Source organism: Spinacia oleracea, chromosome 1 (assembly GCF_020520425.1).
Source record: "Spinacia oleracea cultivar Varoflay chromosome 1, BTI_SOV_V1, whole genome shotgun sequence".
NCBI classification, from domain to species: domain Eukaryota; kingdom Viridiplantae; phylum Streptophyta; class Magnoliopsida; order Caryophyllales; family Amaranthaceae; genus Spinacia; species Spinacia oleracea.
The window spans coordinates 128385808-128405713 of record NC_079487.1 but is presented as its reverse complement, the minus strand read 5'-3'; the positions used below and the strand labels follow the sequence as shown (position 1 = coordinate 128405713).

Genomic DNA, 19906 nt, shown 5'->3' with positions numbered 1-19906 from the left:
AGACGAAGAGGAAAATAGACCTACCTCTGCCTTTGCTTTATTTGGGTTACTATAAGAGGGCACAACATGGCTTTTAGTCTTGCTATTTGGAGATAGAATCATCATAGCTCCTCAATGTTTTGTGGAATTTAACACTTGCTAGATGCTAGTACCCTTATAATTTAGGTTTATGCAATTACTCGATAAAATTAAGACCATTTGATTTTGGACTCTTTCACTCAAATCCTCGGGTTAGGGTGTCTTAATTAATTAATTATTATGAATGTTGGGGCCGATTTAACATGTTAGTATTAACTAGTCAATTTTTTTTTTGTCAATATCAGGTAAGTCAATTCTACTTCAACCATATACTTTGTACTTGTATGTTTCTCTTTGGTGATATCATCCCACTTTTGTATCGGAGTATGTTAGTTTTTGTTGCTACATACTAATTCTATTATTTATTATCCATAACTATTTTTTTTCCTTCTAGGTGAAAATAATAGGGATTAAACGAATTTAGACTCCTATAAATATGAAAAGATAAGATGTCAAATGTGACCCTCGAGGAGGACCAACAACTTTAGAATGATATTGTGACACCTTGCCATTGGCTTCTCTAATTCTTTTTTATACATATTCCTTGTGCACGAATATATTCAACCTCCCACTAATTAACTTATTGAAAACCTAATCTTTTAATTGACTTACGGAGTACTTCGTACTTTTTTCTATGACGATTAAGTGTTTAAGACACATCTCTTTCCTAACAAAACGCTTGTTACTATAAAAGATTTTTCCAGTAAGAGTAAACATACATATAAAAATATTCAACAATAATTGTAAATCAAGAAAAGAACAAATAAGAGGTTAAGATGTGGGTAATTATCAAAAAAAAAGAGGTTAAGATGTGGGTAGAAGATGAGTTATATATATCAGACTATTTGCTACGGAGTACTTAACTATCAAATGATTCTCAATATTTGTTAGTTGGATAGTAGGTGCTTGACATAAAATTTAGTATGACAATTTACTCATCAATAGGAGATTTTTTACAATAATTTTGTATTCAAGATTTATTATTACTATGTTTTTTACAATATTTTCCAATGTATTTGTCAACTAGCATATACTCCCTCTGTCCCTTAATACTCGCACCGTTTTGACTTTTTGCACTATTCACATAATTCACTTTGACCCTATTTTATTTTTAGTATATGGAAATAAATGTTAGTATATAGTATATTGTTGGCTTCATCTTAATATATATTTTCATAATATTGAAAAAAAATAAGTTTTTATAATATGTAGTTGAAGATATTGGTGGCCAAAGATGTGTATTGGCAAACATGTCCAGTCAAAACGGTGCGAGTATTAAGGGACGGAGGGAGTAGCAAGTTAGTAACTTCTTGAATTCATGTACTCTCTCCATATTCTTTTTATAAGTCACAATTACTAATTTCAACCGTATTTTTTTTAAGAGTCACAATTTCATTTTTGGAAACTTTTACACCCACTTCCCAATTATTTACTATTTTTTACTTTCTATGAGCCCACTTAAATCATAAATAATTTCATTTTTGATAACTTTTGCATCCCACTTGTTTCTTTTTATATATTTATTTATTGTCGACTAACCCACTTATATCTTTATTATATCAAAGTCAACTATATTTACTTAATACTTGTGCCGATCAACATGTGACTCCTGAAAAATATGAAAGCAAAAACATAAGTATATCTTGAATTACTTTAGGAAGCAAAAGCAAATCCCAAGGAGGATTTTTGTTAGCATTTCTGTATTGGAGGGGATCATCTTTACTTAAAAGAAATGTATGGCCCATTTGTTAATCGATGGTTTTTTTAAAAAAAATTAATTCATTAATAAAGAGTGATACGATATTTACAAGAGAAATAAGATCTAACATTTCTTTACCAGTGGTAGACCTGATCAAAAGGCGGGCCAGGCTGGGTCGAGGACATAAAAATCTGCCTATAATGTCGGGCCGGTCCGGGCCAAGCTTCGGGCCAATTTTGTATGCCCAAAACCCACTATTTCAGGCCAAAAATAGCGGGTTTTTCGGGCCAATTGCGGGTCGGGCCAAATTTATAACTAAAAATGTTGTTCTATGTTGCCCAAAGCCTGCACTTTTTTCAAAAAATTTGGGTCGGGTCGGGCCGAACCCGAAAATCGGGCCAAACTATTCTGCCCAAAACTCGGTTATTTTCGGGTCGAGCCGGATCACGCAAGCGGGCCGGGCCCATGTTAATCATCTCTATCTAGTGGTTATAAATGAATAGGAAATTAAGGGGGTAGGGTTATTTTTTTTTTTTTGGGGGTAGGTTAAGCCTAATCATCTCAATTTAGAAATGGATGAACAAAATGGAGAGGATATTAACATTATAGATTAGGTCCTCTACATGTACGAAGTATGACGAAAATATATCTCTCCTTAAAGTTACCTCATAATTAGTAAATCTTGAACGTACTCATTTAATCATCTAATACATATTATATATGCAACTTTCGTGCTGCTACGTATTACATATTTTATATGCTTATTGATGTGCTAATTTGACCAAAATAATACTCCGCATTATTTAATCAAAATTTTGAGTAAATATATTATCCATTATTAATATACGATTTGACTAAAATATTACAAAAAATCATTTTGAGCAAATTATTATTATTATTATTATTATTATTATTATTATTATTATTATTATTATATATAGCATATATTATTTTCATAATATATGTACACATATTTTCTCTTATATAAATAGTAAATAGAAAGAGATAGAAAATTTTAAAAATGAATGAAATAGGGAATTTTTAGGAAAAAAGTTTTTGGTGTTTTTTTTACACCAATAAATGACACGTGTCACTCCTAATAATTTTTTTTTTCCAAATAGATTCTGATTTTCTAGTTGATAGTTATTGATCACAAGATTCACCACTAATTAGAATCTTTGAGATTTAAGCTATATAGACTATAGTTATGATTCGAATAACTAACACGCAATTGATATATGACATATCATAGGCATAACCTCCTTTTTATTTACTTTAATAAGTTGCCTTATCTTTGATCAATGGTGGTTAACAATGACTTGATCGGTATGGCTCAATCACACCTTCCTTTCCGGCTACCAAGGAACTGAAGAAGCATGCTCCATGGACTGTAATTAAGCAGAACATACCTTCAAGATAACATACTTCCTCCGTCTTTTAATACTCGCAACGTTTGTTAGTTTCACGCATGCCGATGCACAACTTTGATCATTTATATCTTAAATTCTCTTTATGCAAAAATTATAAAAAGTTGATATTTTGAAAATACACATTGAGACGAATCTAACAAGATCCCATATGACTGCGTTTTATCTTATATAAAAAACACTACGAATAGTCAAAGTAGATTATATGAATAGTGACAAAAGTCTAAACGTTGCGAGTATTAAAAGACGGAGGAAGTATTGTTCTAATAATTGAGTTTTCAAGCCAAAATACTAAAATACGAAAAAGGACGTGTTTAGAAAATTGTTGCACGGTGGTAACCAAACTATTGCCTTGAAAACGAGTCTGGTGCAACCGGGGTGCACAATTGTATTCACCGATTCGTTTCCTAAGTTTTGCACGACTCTCATCACAAAGACACGTTTTCTTGATGAGGTGGCACATAAACTTATACCCAAAAGAACAAGGAAACAAAAAAGCTTGAAGGGATATGTGTAATTACAAGAAGAATCCAAAATTGATTTTCTATATCTCTACTCAAAGAAGTGAGAGAATATATATAAAGAATGAGGGGGGGGGGGGGGGGAAATCAAACACTTAAAGAACTCCAAAGACCAAGAGCAATCAATGACAATCAAGAGTAATAACTCATAATAGTGCATGATTAATTAAACAGGGAGAATAACCACCAAACCCACTCACCAAAATTACAAAGGAAGGAGAAGGGGAAACATCAATTTGTAACAACCAAAGATGACCAAAGGCTATAAGAGATTAATGCTATTAAGAGAGTGTAATGAGATCTTTAACTCAAGAACATGAAAGACATGTAACCCCCAAACAATAAAAGGGAATCACTTATGATTATAATCATCAAAGAATTAATGCCAATTAAGACCACTAAACAAGTTGTTACACAAGAATCTAGAGGAAGCAAACAAACACAAGGAAAACCAACAATTGGCCTCCGCCCGGTCGGGCATGCGTGCAACAACAAAACAACATGTATATTCGCTCGCCCAGGCGAACCCTGTCTGATCGGTCGACTTAATCTTTCCAGTTTTGCCCTTAGCACTCGCGCCTGGTACTACATCGCGAAGCACTTTTCCACGCTTTACTTCCAACACATATTACTAGCACGTAGTATATTGTTATCTGACAATTAATGAAGGGCACCTAGGACACCATGTATCATGGTTTGCACTTGTTAATTTGGTGGTAAGGATGCAAGTCTTCTGCTAAACTGAGTTAAATGACTCGTGGATCATGCGCGAGTGAAGATTTTTAAAAGGAAGCACTTTTTTTTATTGACGACAAGATTGAGAGACAAAGGCCAGTGAACAACAAGCACAAGTAGGTCAAAGAAAATACACTAGCAGTGTCATCAAATAGTTTCCTGCTTGAACCAGTGACCTATCTTACATAAAACTTTAGTATTAATCACTTGGTCAAGAATTCATTGGTATATACGATCGAATTAGTTATGATCAAACCGTTACTTTTAGAAGAGTACTTTATAATGAAACTTTTGACTTGTTTGGTAATTGGCCTTTTGTTTACTTTTTCATTGGCTTTTGACTTTTTGGCTTTTTTATGTGTTCAAACAACCAATATAGATGTTTGGTAAGTTGCTTAGTTCCTTGGCTAAAAAGCCGGATTTTCCGCCAAAACCCAAAAGTTAGGAAGAGTAGCTTCTTAACATTGGCTGTTGGCTTTTCATTTTACTAAGTACATTTTATGAAACAACCAGTAGTAAAAAACCAACTTTACCAAACACATTTTTAGAAAATATATAGTCAAACATCCAACAAAAAAAATCCAACACTAACAACCAGTCAAATAAGTCAAGTAAATCATCCAACAGCCAACAACCAACCGCCAATTGTCAAACAAGGTCTATATTTCAAAATTAAAAGTTGGAAACCAAGAAAGAAATAGCAGATTCATGTAAGGCGGGCTCCAAAATTAGGTAAATGGCCAAAATAATAAATGGGCTAAATCCACAACAAGCCCAAATTTACGGTTTGATCATTTTGCAATGGCAGTCTAAAACCCTACTCAAAGATCAAAATCCCTTTCGATCTTCGCTTCGTTTATCCGCCATTTTTATCAGCTCATTGCTCGTTCAAAACGTCGACGTTCCGCTAACTTCGTCGTACATGGTGATCACCAGTTGCGTATAGATCAGTGGAACAAGAAGAAAGGAACTTCAACTAGTGGGTTAGTGACTTCAAATCTTCAAGTTCTTTGCGATTCTTAAATTTGATTATTTTGGGAATTTCCTGATAAAATATGGGAGATGTTGTTTTGATACCGTAGGGATTTTGGAGGTGAGTCTCCAAATTTTAAAATTTACAAAAATAGTTAACCAAAGTACCAAACATAAGTATAGGGTTTGATAATTTCAAACCCATACCTGATTCTAAATTATGCTGAACCAAATACACCCTTTATGATTTAATTTCCATTTGTCTACTTGGGCCAGGCCCAAATTTGTAGCACGGTTTCGAATATAGGCTATGCAAGTGTGAAATACAGAGTAATTGATATCTTCTTCAACCTATCTTCTTCAACCTAATTTCAGTTTTCTGGCGGAAAAACTTTCATACAATCAGCAAGTTTTCTTGGGAAACGTGAATATTAGATTGAAATTTCGTTTCCGGGATAAATTCAGTTTCAAACACGTCTCTATTTTTCTGAAAGGGTTTCGGCGCGTTCCGAATCGCGTTTCCCGGTTTCCCCGTTTCAGGACGTTTCGGAAACGGTACGTCGTGATTTTTGGCGTTTCCGTGCTTCGTAGCTTCAAATCTTCAAGTTCTTTGCGATTCTTAAATTTGATTTTTTTTGGGAATTTCCTTATAAAATATGGGAGATGTTGTTTTGATTAATGACCCTAAAAAAAAATTGAACTTATAATTTATGGGGTTTTCTCATTAATCAGTTTGATTGAATATCCTTTTTCTTCTGTAATAATTTCAGGAGCCAGAAATGAAGCTTATTCGGGTAGCAATACGATCTCTAAGTGATGGATTCTATCATCATCATCATCAATTTCATCGGTCCATCACTGCCCGAACCCTTTCCACCGATTTAAATCATGGTAATTTTTATTTTGTGATGTTTTATCTTTATTTGTTTATTTATTTCGGCATTTTTATTACGGAGTACTTTATTTCCCAGTTCCTATTGAAAAATTCTTGCTGTAAGTCTATAAATTATTGCAGGGAAGTTGGAATTTAGGTTGGTATTGTACTATGATAGAGAATTGATATGGAATCACAGTTTGTGATGATTGTAGATCATATTAGTTTTGCATGTATTCAAGGAACAGATGAATAGTGAGATAGTCGAAATTCTAAGTTGAGAACATGACAGTTGATTTTTTTTTTTTAACTAACTAATCTAGTACTTCGTAGATGTTACATTAGAGTTTTAAGGCCATTCTGGCGGGTTTTGTAGATTGTGGAAAATTGCATTCTGGAATTGCACGAGTTAATAGTATTTCAGTTTAGTGTAAACTGTAAAGAGATTGCTTACATAGTTACATGTTTACCTTTTATGTAGTTCATAGTAGTATATTGATATTGGGTTTTACCTATTCTTCTGACGTTGTACATACAATGTAAGTTTGAGAGGCCTTATCTTCCATGTTGTAATGCTTTTGGATTGCCCTGAACTTTGTAATAGGTCAAGGGAATGATGAGAACAAGGATACCAATTCATCTGAGTCCAATGTTGTGCGTCGCATTTTTGGTGGGATCTCTGAGGATAATGCCTTCATTCAGAATCTTGACAGTATTGAGAAGGCTCGGTTTGGAATGGGGACGGGTTCTACTGAATTCGGAGGTGATTACAGTACGTTGCTTGATGGGATGGAGAAGAAACTGAATGATGCAGCTAAATACTTTGAATTCAATCCGGATGAGATTAACCAAGAAGATTATACCTTTAGAACAGACATGAATTTTAAGCCTGGTGTGACATATAACCCCGAGGTATGTATCTGAATGTACGGCAGTTAAGGTGTTAAGCTATCTGCTGGTTATTGATTCTATCAAACGTGTCATGCATACCTCCAGAAATTTAAAACTTCATGCTACTTAGCTCATTTATCTTCCTTAGATCTGTACTTTATCGTTGCTTAAAACACACCTTAGAACCTGTTTTGGATACTTAACACTTCATTTTGGACCAAAGTGTACAAAAATTTGATGAATAGCCGAATTTGAAACTTGGACAAGTACCCATTTTTGCCCTTCATCTTGAGTTTTGACTGCCTGCTTAAAACAGTTTTTGTCTTTGTGCTATTTGTTTTGGCGTACAAACTAAATTTATATCTTTGTGAATTTGCTGTGATATTCTTCACTGTAGGATCTTGATCTTAGAAAACCAGGAGTTTGGAAACCTAGCAAACGGCCTGAGTTTCAAGTAACTACAGAGGAGGTTCTAAGGCAAGCAGATTTCCGGGTAAGCATGGATGATCTTCAGTATATTCTTTTGTTTGTTTCGAGTAATGGAATAAGTATTTCCTACTGGTTAAACCTGTCTCTTCAAATCTTGAATAGAACTGGTGCTCAAATCAATTTATATTGTGCAGAATGTGAGATTCCTTGCGAACTTTTTGACTGATGCTGGAATACTCAACAAGAGGAGCAAGGTAAACACATATCATCTCTATCTTGGCTGAAATATTTTCTCCCCTGGAATGTGAATTCTGAACACTAGTATACCTTAATCTACTATGAAGACTGGAATTAGTGCGAAAGCCCAAAGGAAAGTTGCAAGGGAGATCAAGACAGCCCGTGCTTTTGGATTGTTGCCTTTCACAACAATGGGGACAAAACAATTTGCATTTGGGCGAACGATGGAGGATCTTGATGAGGATTTTCGGTTGGAAGAGGAGTATGACACCCGAGCTGCTGACTTGGTTCAGGATCCTGTTGAATGATAGCTGCTCGCCTATGATAACTGTTAAATTTCAGAGTATTTAAGTCAGCACATGACCCCAATTCAACAAGCTTGACGGTGTGTAGTCTTTTGTATTCAGGCAAGCTAGTGAAATTATATGGCCGTTATGATGCATCATTACTTGCTTTTCGTTTTGATTTCTCCATTATGGATTGCTTGGTGGGTTACTTGTGGTTCTAGATGTCTGTAGAATATTTATTCACATCGTCTGATAATGAAGATGAGATGCAGAACTATGTCATTAAACTTGCTCTTGTTATACAAGTTCAATGATCTATACTATTTCTTTCTTCTGCTACCTCTGCCTTCTTTTGTTATGATCTTCATTTTGCTTTAGTTTCTTGGTATTGCTGTTTATATTTGTAGCACTCATCTTTAAGTCATCTAATGAAATTAAATCACCCACATTTCCATTTGTATTAGCACTCATTTGTTGTTGCCAAATATTGGCAGTTTACTAGTCAATGCCTATTATTGCCTTGGGCTGGTTAGATAGGGAAATTTTAGTAGCTGTCTCCCGCATCCTGCCTGTGACGTTTCCAAGTAAACTTGTTCTTCTTTTTATTAAATAACTATAAAATCAAGCTCATATCTGAGCACGACATGGTATTCCAACAATGGTAGTTATATTATGTTAAGATAATAATAAAAGAAGAATTCGTGCAGGCCATTATAAACTCTCCCTCTCTCAAACTCAGTTCTTTGCCATATTATGTCCAGCTACCTGATAATTTCCGGTCAACTCCAATGGTTGTTTATCGAAGGTTGCCTCTATAACTTTAGTCCTAATTGAATCTGCAAACACCCATCAACTTACAAAAAAAAGGTCGGAATTTTGACATATTGCTGTCTTGTATTCTTCTTCTTGATTTCAGAATTCATCGTAGACCCTATTTTTTTTGTTTTTTTTTCAATGGGTCTGCATTCATCCCTTTCATTTTCTGTCTTCCTTGTCCGATCATTCTTCTTCTACTTGCTACCATGCCTGCAATCTGTTTTTCCTTGAAACTCTTCCCATGAAGAAGAAAGCCAGCTGTTTTTCTCCTCTTGAAAGATGTCAGTTCTTTCTTGTTCTCTTAACTCTCTTTTTCTTTATAACCATGGTCAGCGGCTTTGGCTCCTCTTCGACTATTGCTGCCAGCCATGGTTCTAACACCGTGTGTGGCATTCTTGCGGGAAAATATCAGGGTATCCAATGTTTTCAACAGGGTAAAACATTTTCAGTTCTGCCAAACATCTCTTACGAAGCCATTTCTGGCGGGCAGGACTTCTTCTGTGGACTGAGTTCTGGTGGTTTCGATCTCTTCTGCTGGGACACGATATTTCCCAGTTTCAATTTCCATGGCAAGAGAATTTACCATAATACTCGTTTCCCGTTGACTGATCTAACAGTTGGAGATGATCAAGTTTGTGCAGTGCAGGCCAGAACAGGAAACATCCGATGTTGGGAAAGGGAAGCAAGACTCGGTCTACTCACCCCAACTTTACCTCGTGTGGAAGAAACTGCTTTCCTTGCCCTCACATCAGGTAAAGGGTTTTCGTGCGGGATAGTTAAGGATGAGAGGAATGTCTTGTGTTGGGGTGAAAGTGGGATAGGAGACTTTATTGAGAGAGAGTTTGGTAATATGTCAATGCTGAGTTTAGTTGCTGGGAAATCTCATGTTTGTGGGATTGCTTTTTCTGGGTTATTAATATGTAAAGGAATCAATGATTCAGGCCAACTTAATGTCCCTTTAGAAAGACCTTTCCATTTTTCAGAGCTTGCTCTTGGTAGGACCTACTCCTGTGCCTTGCAAAGGAGCAATGGCTCGCTCATCTGCTGGGGCAATAGAGGAAATATTAATACATCAGTTATCACCACCGATCAAAAAGTTCAGAATCTCTCATTTCAGTCAATCATTTCTGGTGTAGATTATATCTGTGGTCTGAGAACTGACGATTTTACTGTGATTTGCTGGGGTCCTGGTTTGTCTGGTAAGCTTAATACTTCAGTTTCACTGCCAAGTATGGTACCTGGTAGATGTGTCCGTGAATCTTGTCAACTTTGTGGTGTGCTTCCGGATTCAGAGTCACTCTGTAGTGGTGATACAGTTATTTGCAGATCATGTGTAATTGAGCTTCCACTTCCATTAAAGCCTAAAATAAAACTAGAGGCAGGAAATGTTCCTGAGCCTATACCATCACCAACGGCAATTTCACCATCATCATATCCAATTTCATCACCACCATCGAAGAAGGAAACACTCCGGCCTCTCTGGGCGTATGAGGTATTTGGGTTTGTTGGTATCCTTTCTGGAATGTTTGCCTTTGCTTACTTCATATACCTTAAAAGACCAGGTTCCTCAAAAGACGGGAAGAAGGTTCTGGATGTTGCGAGGGATAAACAGCATGATTCTGTTGGTAGTAGCAATACTGGTGATTCAGCTTTTATAGCAAGTAATGCTTCAAGTGCACCTCAGTCAAGATCATCGTCGATCACACAGCTTAGTTCTATGACCTTGGGGCGTGCTAGGAGTTGGGACTATTCTTCAAAACACGTGGAGAAATCAGAGGTGTTCACCCTATTTGAGCTTGCTGCTGCTACAAAGAATTTCTCCTTAGAGAACAGGATTGGGAGAGGGAGTTTCGGAACCGTGTATAAAGGAAAACTCTCTAATATTGGTTGTGAAGTTGCCATTAAGAGGGAAGAAATCTGCACAAGAAAGGAAAGAGGAAATGCTTTTGAGTCAGAATTGGTGCTCTTAACTCGGGTTCACCACAAGCACTTGGTGAGTTTAGTTGGGTTTTGTGAAGAACAGAACGAGAGGCTTTTGGTTTACGAGTATATGAGTAATGGAGCGCTACATGATCATTTGCATACCAAGAACACTCATAAAAGTAACGGATCCGTGAACTCCTGGAAGATTAGGATTAATATTGCTTTAGATGCTGCAAGAGGGATTGAGTACCTTCATAACTACGCAGTCCCACCCATTATTCACCGGGATATTAAAAGCTCAAACATCCTTCTCGATGCAAATTGGGTCGGTAGAGTCTCTGACTTTGGTTTGTCATTAAAGGGTCCGGAGAATCAGGAAGGGAGCATGTCAATAAAACCAGTTGGGACAGTTGGGTATATCGATCCTGAGTACTATGTTTTAAAGGTTTTGACAACCAAGAGTGATGTGTATGGTTTCGGGGTGGTTTTGTTGGAACTTTTGACAGGAAAGAAGGCGGTATTCAAGGAGGGTGAGAAAAGTGGGCCCACCGGGGTGGTAGAGTACGCAGGTCCTTTCATTGTATCCGGGGAAGTGTGGAAGGTGTTGGATAAACGGGTAGAGATTCCAGTGATGAATGAGTCTGAGGCTGTTGAGCTGCTGGCTTACACCGCGATGATGTGTGTTAACTTGGAAGGGAAAGAGAGACCAACAATGTCTGATGTAGTTTCCAATTTGGAGAGGGCTTTAACTCTTTGTAAAGGAAGCTCTGGTACCTTCTCTCCCCCCAACTTCTATTCTTTCAGTTGAAATGCCCTCTCTGCAACAAATATTTCCTACGGTTACTTCTCTAGTTTCTACCAATATTGGTTGATTTTGTTTTTGTTTAACTTTTTTTGTCATTTGATTTAGTGCTTATTATACTAAATTAGTGTAAATGAAGAAATGTTAGCTGAGTTTGATTTTGGAAGGGAACTTTTGCCTGAGTGTGAGTTGTTTGTATACCTAAGTTTTTTTCTAAGATGAAATAAATTTAAGACAATCTGTTTAGATTCTACAATATCGGAACTTTCGTGAATCGGGGTTTCATCAATTGTTCAATTTACTACTCCATTGGGATCGAGTTGTGCTATCCTTTTCTTCTGAATAAACCACTCACCTGTTTGATCCTTTTCTGAAGACTTGAGACTTTTCTGAGTGTTAACTTAAGGATGTGATTGGCATACTGTCCTGTCATATGTTGTTTGTGCTTAAAATCCAGTTAAATACAAGAGAACTAACTAAAAACCAACCCCGATGAGAAACATCAATATCTAATTTATCTGAGCTTAGGCACGAATCCAATTCAATAACTCTGAAGCCATTCTTCAAGGCCTTCTCAATTGCTGGTGATGCTGTCTTCTGCTCCTTTTCATCTGATGTGTTATTGCTAGTGATCTTTAAAACCCTTTCCAGTAAATCTGATAAGATTTTGGGCTACTTTCTGTCCCAAGTAGGAAAAACGAGCTTTGTGTACACAAAATAATGCGCGAGTAAAGCTTTCACATCATGCTCCTGCCTTTTCAGCATTAGATTTTAGTAGGTTTCAAGCTAGGGATAAGTAGAACTAATTAGCTAACCAAAGTAAATATACCATTTTAACTAAGGGATGGTTTAGGTGACTGAGAACTTACTGAAAGAAACCGCTTATAATACTTGAGGCAATGTCTTATTTTTCAATTTTCATGAATCACTTTTCTAGTTTTCTTCCTTATAATCATGGTCAGGGGCGCAGCCAAAAATTAAGAGGCCTGCCCGAGGAATTCAGGCTGGCTGGCCTAAGAACGGTGAAATATGCTATCACCTTCGGTCACACCCCTGAAGAAATGGTCTGAATGTACAGCCAAAGTGCCAAACTCGGCCATACTTGTTTTGCAACTTGATCTCTTATTTTAATTCTTATTATCAGAGTAAAATGCTGTTTTCCCTTGAAACTGGTTTGAATAGGACTGTCTTTTCCTAGAACTGGCCTTTTTATGTTTTTCTTAGCAATTATACATCAATTCGAAGTACTCCGTATAAGATAACTTCCCTATATAAGATAAAAGGAGGTTCTCAGCAATGGAAGCATCATTGGATACAACAATCATATACTTTCTATATTCCTGGGTTCACATAACACATCTCAGGACACTGTGATCCCCATCTCAACTATGGACTATGGCGAAAAAACTACAAATTATTGTAAGTTAGTTCCCTACTTTCCTATTAACTGAATACACATAAGAAGTTTTACATACTTGTATTTCTCCCCCTTCTTGTTATACAATGGAATTGCTCGGATGCCACCCTGAAGCTCTGAGATAGGCAAGCAAGTCTGCCCACCAAAGTCATGCCTTCTGCTCATGTTATAATCACGAACTTCAATTCTTAAGAGGGCTAGTTCAGGAACCGTTAATTGGAACTCAAACTCCTCGTTCCATAGGGGGACCCACTGATCTTCTATAGGCACCGTCTTCACCTTCCTCCTATCGACTGGTACTCCCAATATTTGAAGCTACAACCATAAATGAAACACAAAAAATCTTAAATCAGTTCATTTTGGCAAAATAGTAGGCAATAGATTTCTTCTTCTTTCCTTGACTGTAAATGATTCTGAGTGGATATTTGGTATCAGCTGACCTTAGTGAAGAAATCTGGCGGCGAATATTGGTTAAAATGTGTGTGGTGGAATTCCAAATGCCATCCATCCCCCATGTATAACTTTATCTGTTCATTAGAGTTTTTATAGATGAGGATGATACTTGTGAAATAAAGAACATTTGTCCTATTAATATTTGAGACTGTTACATGAAACCACAAACCTTTAAAGTTTTCTTGACTTTCCCTTTTATGCTGGGATCAAAAACCTCATTATTTGGACCATTTTTCAAAAGGAAATCTGGCTTTTTCAGATAGCCACAACCACCATTTGCTCTAAACATTCCTTGCATCATCCATAGGTACCTTCCGTATCCCTTTCAACCGAAAAGTTAGAAATAAATATAAGACAGTTATCCGTTCCTTTTATTCCCTTTGCTTGCTAAATGTAATAATTTGAACTAGCAGAAAGTGAAGGTGACAAAAATTTGAGATACAAACCTGCATATTGAATGCAACCATTTGAGCTCCGTGTGTCCAGCCAATGAAAGGATCGTAGTTTGAGGATAATATCCGCGTACCTTTTGGATATACTCTTAGAAGATTCTTCTGGGTAAATCTGAAGTGAAAAATTGTTACGTATTTCTTTTTACTGATTGGAGTTAAAAAATTCTTTAAGAACAGCATAACCTGTTTCGGATCATTCTGTTTTTTACATAACTGATATTAGTATATTACAGACAGTAAAGCAATGACCAATTATATTCTAAATGCTTCTGTTTGGTCTGAAGTAGTGGTCTTTGATCATAGTTTGTAGCCAACTTTCTATGTTTAGAGGCAAATTTCTTCATTCGGTATAAGAAAATATCACTAAAGATCAGTCCAGGAAAAGAATATGTTCTAGTTTATGACTAACCTGATGATATCAGTTGCACGAGTCCTTACTGCAGTTTCCAGCTTCTGCTCTTTCAGACTCAAACGTGCAACCCTCTTGGAATCACCTTTGAGTAAGCTTTCCAGACCACCTTTCTGCTTCACAGCATGAATTGAAATCAGCTTCTTATATTCAGGAATTACTGCTTCCTCCTCTTCCTCTTCTTCTTCCATCCCATTTTCCTGCAACATTGGTTACTGTAATCATTTAGACTAAAGTTTAAGCATTACAAGGGCACAGTAAAAACAATTACTAACCTGAATTTGTTCATCGTCTTTGATCATGTTTCTGGATTCACTTTTATCTCCTAATGTAAGTGCTGAAATGTCGGTAAAATCCTTAACCTTTTGTTCATTTGTTTCTTCTTCCCTGATATTGTCACCAGATTCTTTTGGTGGTTTGGTCGATATCAGAATCTTTCTTTTCAAAGATTCCGGTGAAGGGAATTCTATAAAATCTGTGCCTGGAAAGAGTATATTTCCAAATGTTGTATTGACCATCTGAATTAAAGAAAAAAAGAGGTCATTTTATGATCAACACAACTGATTTTACAATTTAATGAAAAAGTTGGTCTATTTGGGCAAACTTTCCTGGGCGACTTTAGCCTGAAGAAAAGAGTCTAAGTGATCTTCAAATGTAATAATGACAGGGTAGTCTGAAGCATAAAATGCATTTTCCTTGATTGCTTCCAGACACTTGATAAGTTCAACTGGAGAAGTCATTGTCCTGTTGGTTTCAACAAAGTTTTAGTTCACCAGGAAGTAGCACAAGCTCATATACACGCGTTTTATATGTTTTCTGACCATCCAATTAGTCCTTATAATCATAGAATAATTCTTGTGTGGGATGGGTGCATGGTAAAATAAAGGTGACTTCTATAAATAACTAGGGACTATGGGATGACATTTTCGGTCTCATATTAGAATTTGTGAAATTCTGAACTAATCAAAAGGCTTAATCAAGCTAACATATAACTCAACTTAATCTGGATAGACTTTGTCAAGTGTACATACCCTCCATGGTAAACTTCCACATCATTCTTTTTCGAATTAGGCCACAAATCTAGCTCAATGACCCTGACACCGCTTCTTAAGGCTTTAATGATCGGATCAATACTACTTGCACTGCTGAGCTGATTCCCTGTCAAGTAAGAATTGTGGCCTGTGTACAGGAAATAGTGAGCCAAAGGGGCTTTCATGTCATGGTGCACCTGATAGGAACCAAAATGTTACTAGATGCTCAGAAATTCAGAACAAGCCACAGTAGTACTATGTCGAAGAATTTTGACAAAATTATGGAAACAGAACTTTATCTAAAGGAAGAGTGTCAAATCAGCTTTCACAGAGAATTTTATCAAATCCATCAAATCTTCTAATTTCCAGTATTTGTAAAAGGTGAAAGTGTTACACTTACCCCAACAGGTGCAAGAGGAGGATTTAGGTCCCCAAATAGATATCTGAAGAAGGCGTCAAGGTGAAGGCCCCTCCTGTGGAAGACATGGTGATGTTTGAGACTGTTGAAAATAGCTTGAGCATATTCAAGTGTAGCCTTATCTTCGCCTTGAAATTCTACCAAAAATTTGTGCAGTCTTTCGACAGTCATCACTCCGTTGTCAGAGTACTCGTTGAACAAGCTCACAATATCCTCTGGTGGCTCCGCCATTCTCAGCTTGAACATGCGCCGGTAACAGAAACAGAACTCATATGCCTGTTTAGTCATTTTTGTCTGATAGATTTTTTGTCACGGTAGAAACTGCGCAATTTCTTGATCCTTGATCCAAGAAGTTGCCTATCATGTATTAAAGGAGTGACAGAGATTAGTTGCTTTTCATTGAATAAAGAAGAAAGATTTGTTGCTGATATTCTGAAAGAATTTTGCTCTTTTGTTATACTGCTGCAAAATTATTTTCTTATGGAATTTGCCTTTTTCCAAAGTGGGAATAAATTCTCTTGTTGTTTTCATTTCTTTCTGTATTGTTTATCACTATCAGTATTCACGTTTCCCTTCAAAATAAAGTTTAATAAGAAAGCAAAGGAATGTTTCCAGTTAACGTGTGAGTAGTTTACCAGTTGCAAAAGTGTTAAGACCATCTTTTCTCACTCTTTTGGTAATTTAATCAATCTTTCCTTAAATCTTGCCAAAACAACCAAGCCAAGTATATTTGTTTATATACAAACTTTGTTTATTTTCGGCGTTGTGAAAACTGCTGATTCAAGTTAAATACTTAGAATCTGCATGTGCTAATAAGTGGAAAGAGAATCTTTTACTGAGTTATTTGAGTATTACAAATTCACATCAGATGCAGTTCAGACTTCAGACAGCATACATATAGCAGGAAGTTGTAGTAATGATGAAAAGGTTACAATCAGTAAACTCCTGGTAACAACTGAAATCGCATCAGAAGTTTGACATGCTCAAATTTCTCTCCTTTTTTACCAAACAATGGAACAGCTCGGATGCCACTCTTTAGCTCGGAGACTGGCAAGCAAGTCTGGCCTCCAAAGCCATGCCTTCTGTCTAAATCAAATTCACAAACTTCAATTCTTAGGAGAGCAATATCAGGTGCTGTCAAGGGGAACTCAAACTTCTTGTTCCACATTGGCACCCACTGATCCTCAATAGGCACTGTTTGCTCCTTCTTTATGTCTGCTGGAACTCCGCAGATTTCAACCTACACAGCAAAAACACAAACTTGTGATAACATGTTGAAACACGGTGTTGTCTGTCAGAAACAATTTGCTTTTTGCAAGAAAGAGTAGGAAACACGGTGTTGTCTGTCAGAAAACTTCCTGGCTTGGTGTTCACAGAATTTGGCTTGGTATTGTCAGTCCGGGATTCAGATTGTTCAAGCTGTTTACAGAACAATGTTGGCTATCATCAGGTTTATAAGATGGTACGTGTTGAGCATTTCTGTTATGTATTTGATATGGGAGGGAAGGAAATTACAGAAAGTTTCAGACAATGTGGCAAGACAGTCAAACTCTGGTGAAGCAGATTCAAGTTCTCAGAATCTCAGGTTGCTCAACTGAAGAATCTTGGAACTTGCTCAAATTATGAAAAAGCAAGTGTATATTAGCTGACCTTGGTAAAGAAATCTGGTGGAGAAAATGGATCAAAATGTGTTCGGCGAAATTCCAAATGCCATCCATCCCCCATATAAAGTGTTACCTGTGCAATAAAAATCACAAGGCTTAGCTGAAGTGTTGTATCTGATCCTTAGTTTTAGTAGACCAATGCTAGAAGAAAGACCTTCAAAGTTTTCTTGACTGGTCTTTTTATACTGGGATCAAAGGCCTTATTACTTAACAAGAAATCTGGCTTTTTAACATAACCACAACCACCATTGGCTCTAAACATCCCTTGCATGATCCAAGTGTTTTTCTCGTAACCCTGTCAAGACCCAGAGGATTAAAATCAGCATCTAGCAGAATCATTATCTCTAGCTTCGACTGCAGAAACCATAGATTTCCATGTCAAACCTGCATGTTGAATGCTACCATTTGAGCCCCGTGTGTCCAACCAATTAGAGGATTGTAATTTGAAGACAAAATGCGTGTTCCCTTCGGATATACCCTCAGTAGGTTCTTCTGAGTAAACCTGGAGGAAAGAGGATTTTGGTGAGTGAACATATACTTTAGCAGTGGACTCATAATGAGTCATACTTATACAGCTATACATGACCGTGTTAATTTTGAAAACTGACAACAGACGATTTCCAAAATCTTGTTTCAGTTTTCAAAGAACCTGAAGTCTGAAACTCTGAATGCCTTTACACCAGTAACAATGGTATACAAAGCCCTTTATTTGGCCGTCTTACTAACCTGACAATATCAGTTGCATGAGTTTTTACAGAGTTTTTCAGCTTCTCCTCGCTCATACTCAACCGAGCAACTCTCCTAGAATTGTTGTCATTCAGCAAGTTATCCAGACCATGTTCCAATTTGTGAGCATGAATTGCAATCAAGTGCTTATACTCAGGAGCCGCAGCCTCCTCCTCGGCTTCCTCATTGTCCTGCTAGTGTTTTCTTGCAGATATATATCAACATCTTTATCATACATAGTAATTAAAATAAATTTTGGGATGAACATAAAGATAAACCTTAATAGGTATATCAACTTCATCATAATTCCTGTATCCACTGACATTTCCCAATACTGCTCCTGATCTATCAGTTGAATTCTTAATCTTCTGTTCCTGGTTTTCTTGTTCGTTGAAACTATCAAGTGATTCTTTTGGTGGCTTAGTTGATATCAGAATCCTTCTTTTCAACTCTTCAGGTGAAGGGAATTCAACAAATTCCACTCCAGGATACAACATTTCTCCAAATATATCACTGACCATCTGAATCAAAGAAAAGTTAATCTCAGGAATATAGAATAATTCTAATGACAGATTAAAAAAACATAAGAGTACATATATATTCTAACAACTCTCCTGGGCAACTTTAGCTTGAAGCAAATGATCCAAGTGATCTTCAAAAGTAATGATGACAGGGTACTCCGATACATCGAAAGCATTTTCCTTGATTGCTTCCAAACATTTGTTGAGTTCCACTGGAGAAGTCATAGTCCTGTAAGTCTGAAAACTTCAATCATTTTGACAATTACACAGAACTAGCACAAGGGCTATACAATCCCATATAACCTTTACTTTAATCACAAAAGTGATAATGTGAATCATAGAATGGATTAGCATACCCTCCATGACAAACTACAATATCATTTTTGTTTCTCTTGCTAGGCCACAAATCTAGCTCGATGACCTTGACACCGCTTTTTAAGGCCTTAATGATCGGCTCAATGCTGCTTGCGCTGCTGAGTTGATTACCGGTCAAGTAGGAATTATGGCCAGTGTACATGAAGTAATGAGCCAGAGGTTTATTCATGTTATGGTGCACCTATAAGCCAAATATATATGTAACAAGATTAAATTAAGCATGCTTTGTCCAAATAAGTATGCTTAAAACTGATATTACAGCAAATATAGTATCATATATTATTAATCATTTGAAAGATTGGAGAAATACCATAGGAGGATCAAGAGGAGGATTCTGTTCCCCGAGAAGATATAGGAAAAAGGCGTCAAGGTTTAGACCTCTCCTGAGGAAGACGGGAAGATGCTTAATACGATTGAATAAATCTTGAGCACTCTCAATGGTATGATTTTCACCTTGAAATTCTGTCAAAAACTTGTGCAGATTTTCAACTGTCATCACACCATTGTCAGAGTAATCATTGAACAAATCCACTATATCTTGCGGAGGCTCTGCCATTTTCAGCTTGAAAATACGCCGGAAACAGAAACAGAACTTATATGCCTGCTTAGATTTTCTTCCCTGGTCACCTTTTAATGTAAGAAATCGTTTTATTTCTTCCATTTCTTTTTATTAACAGATTGGTGTTTCTTTCTTACATACTTCATGATTTAGGTAAATATAAAGAAAGTGAAAAGGTTACTTGTTGGTT

General features: G+C 36.6%; 4 protein-coding genes across 7 annotated transcripts; 2 read left to right on the top strand and 2 right to left on the bottom strand.

Annotated features, from left to right (window-relative positions):
* The first annotated feature begins 5253 nt into the window (after positions 1 to 5253).
* Positions 5254 to 8489, top strand: LOC110797553 (uncharacterized). 2 transcript variants are annotated; one of them, XM_022002674.2, is made up of 7 exons: positions 5254 to 5443; positions 5808 to 5987; positions 6203 to 6323; positions 6911 to 7218; positions 7595 to 7690; positions 7821 to 7880; positions 7971 to 8489. In XM_022002674.2, the coding sequence occupies exons 3-7, from the start codon at positions 6212 to 6214 to the stop codon at positions 8169 to 8171; spliced, it is 777 nt and encodes a 258-aa protein (XP_021858366.1). In that variant the 5' UTR covers positions 5254 to 5443; positions 5808 to 5987; positions 6203 to 6211; the 3' UTR covers positions 8172 to 8489. The 2 variants fall into 2 exon arrangements, with proteins under 2 accessions (XP_021858366.1, XP_021858367.1); XM_022002675.2 differs by lacking the exon at positions 5808 to 5987.
* Positions 8490 to 8642: 153 nt separating this feature from the next.
* LOC110797552 (putative serine/threonine-protein kinase-like protein CCR3) lies at positions 8643 to 12157 on the top strand. The gene has a single exon (XM_022002673.2). The coding sequence runs from the start codon at positions 9208 to 9210 to the stop codon at positions 11695 to 11697; it is 2490 nt and encodes an 829-aa protein (XP_021858365.1). The 5' UTR covers positions 8643 to 9207; the 3' UTR covers positions 11698 to 12157.
* Positions 12158 to 12945: 788 nt separating this feature from the next.
* Positions 12946 to 16838, bottom strand: LOC110797551 (phosphoinositide phospholipase C 2). Of its 2 annotated transcripts, XM_056827748.1 has the most exons (10): positions 16727 to 16838; positions 15854 to 16228; positions 15454 to 15650; positions 15034 to 15166; positions 14698 to 14943; positions 14423 to 14622; positions 14008 to 14125; positions 13731 to 13883; positions 13549 to 13635; positions 12946 to 13423 (listed from the first exon to the last, which is right to left on the bottom strand). In XM_056827748.1, exons 2-10 carry the CDS (start codon positions 16157 to 16159, stop codon positions 13124 to 13126), a joined length of 1740 nt encoding a protein of 579 aa, XP_056683726.1. In that variant the 5' UTR covers positions 16160 to 16228; positions 16727 to 16838; the 3' UTR covers positions 12946 to 13123. The 2 variants fall into 2 exon arrangements, with proteins under 2 accessions (XP_056683726.1, XP_056683725.1); XM_056827747.1 differs by lacking the exon at positions 16727 to 16838 and having other exon boundaries at positions 15854 to 16410.
* LOC110797550 (phosphoinositide phospholipase C 2) lies at positions 16651 to 19865 on the bottom strand. 2 transcript variants are annotated; one of them, XM_056827740.1, is made up of 9 exons: positions 19468 to 19865; positions 19139 to 19338; positions 18879 to 19011; positions 18540 to 18785; positions 18262 to 18452; positions 17920 to 18037; positions 17690 to 17830; positions 17522 to 17608; positions 16651 to 17111 (listed from the first exon to the last, which is right to left on the bottom strand). In XM_056827740.1, exons 1-9 carry the CDS (start codon positions 19816 to 19818, stop codon positions 16806 to 16808), a joined length of 1773 nt encoding a protein of 590 aa, XP_056683718.1. In that variant the 5' UTR covers positions 19819 to 19865; the 3' UTR covers positions 16651 to 16805. The 2 variants fall into 2 exon arrangements, with proteins under 2 accessions (XP_056683718.1, XP_056683714.1); XM_056827736.1 differs by having other exon boundaries at positions 16768 to 17111; positions 18262 to 18455.
* Positions 19866 to 19906: the final 41 nt, after the last annotated feature.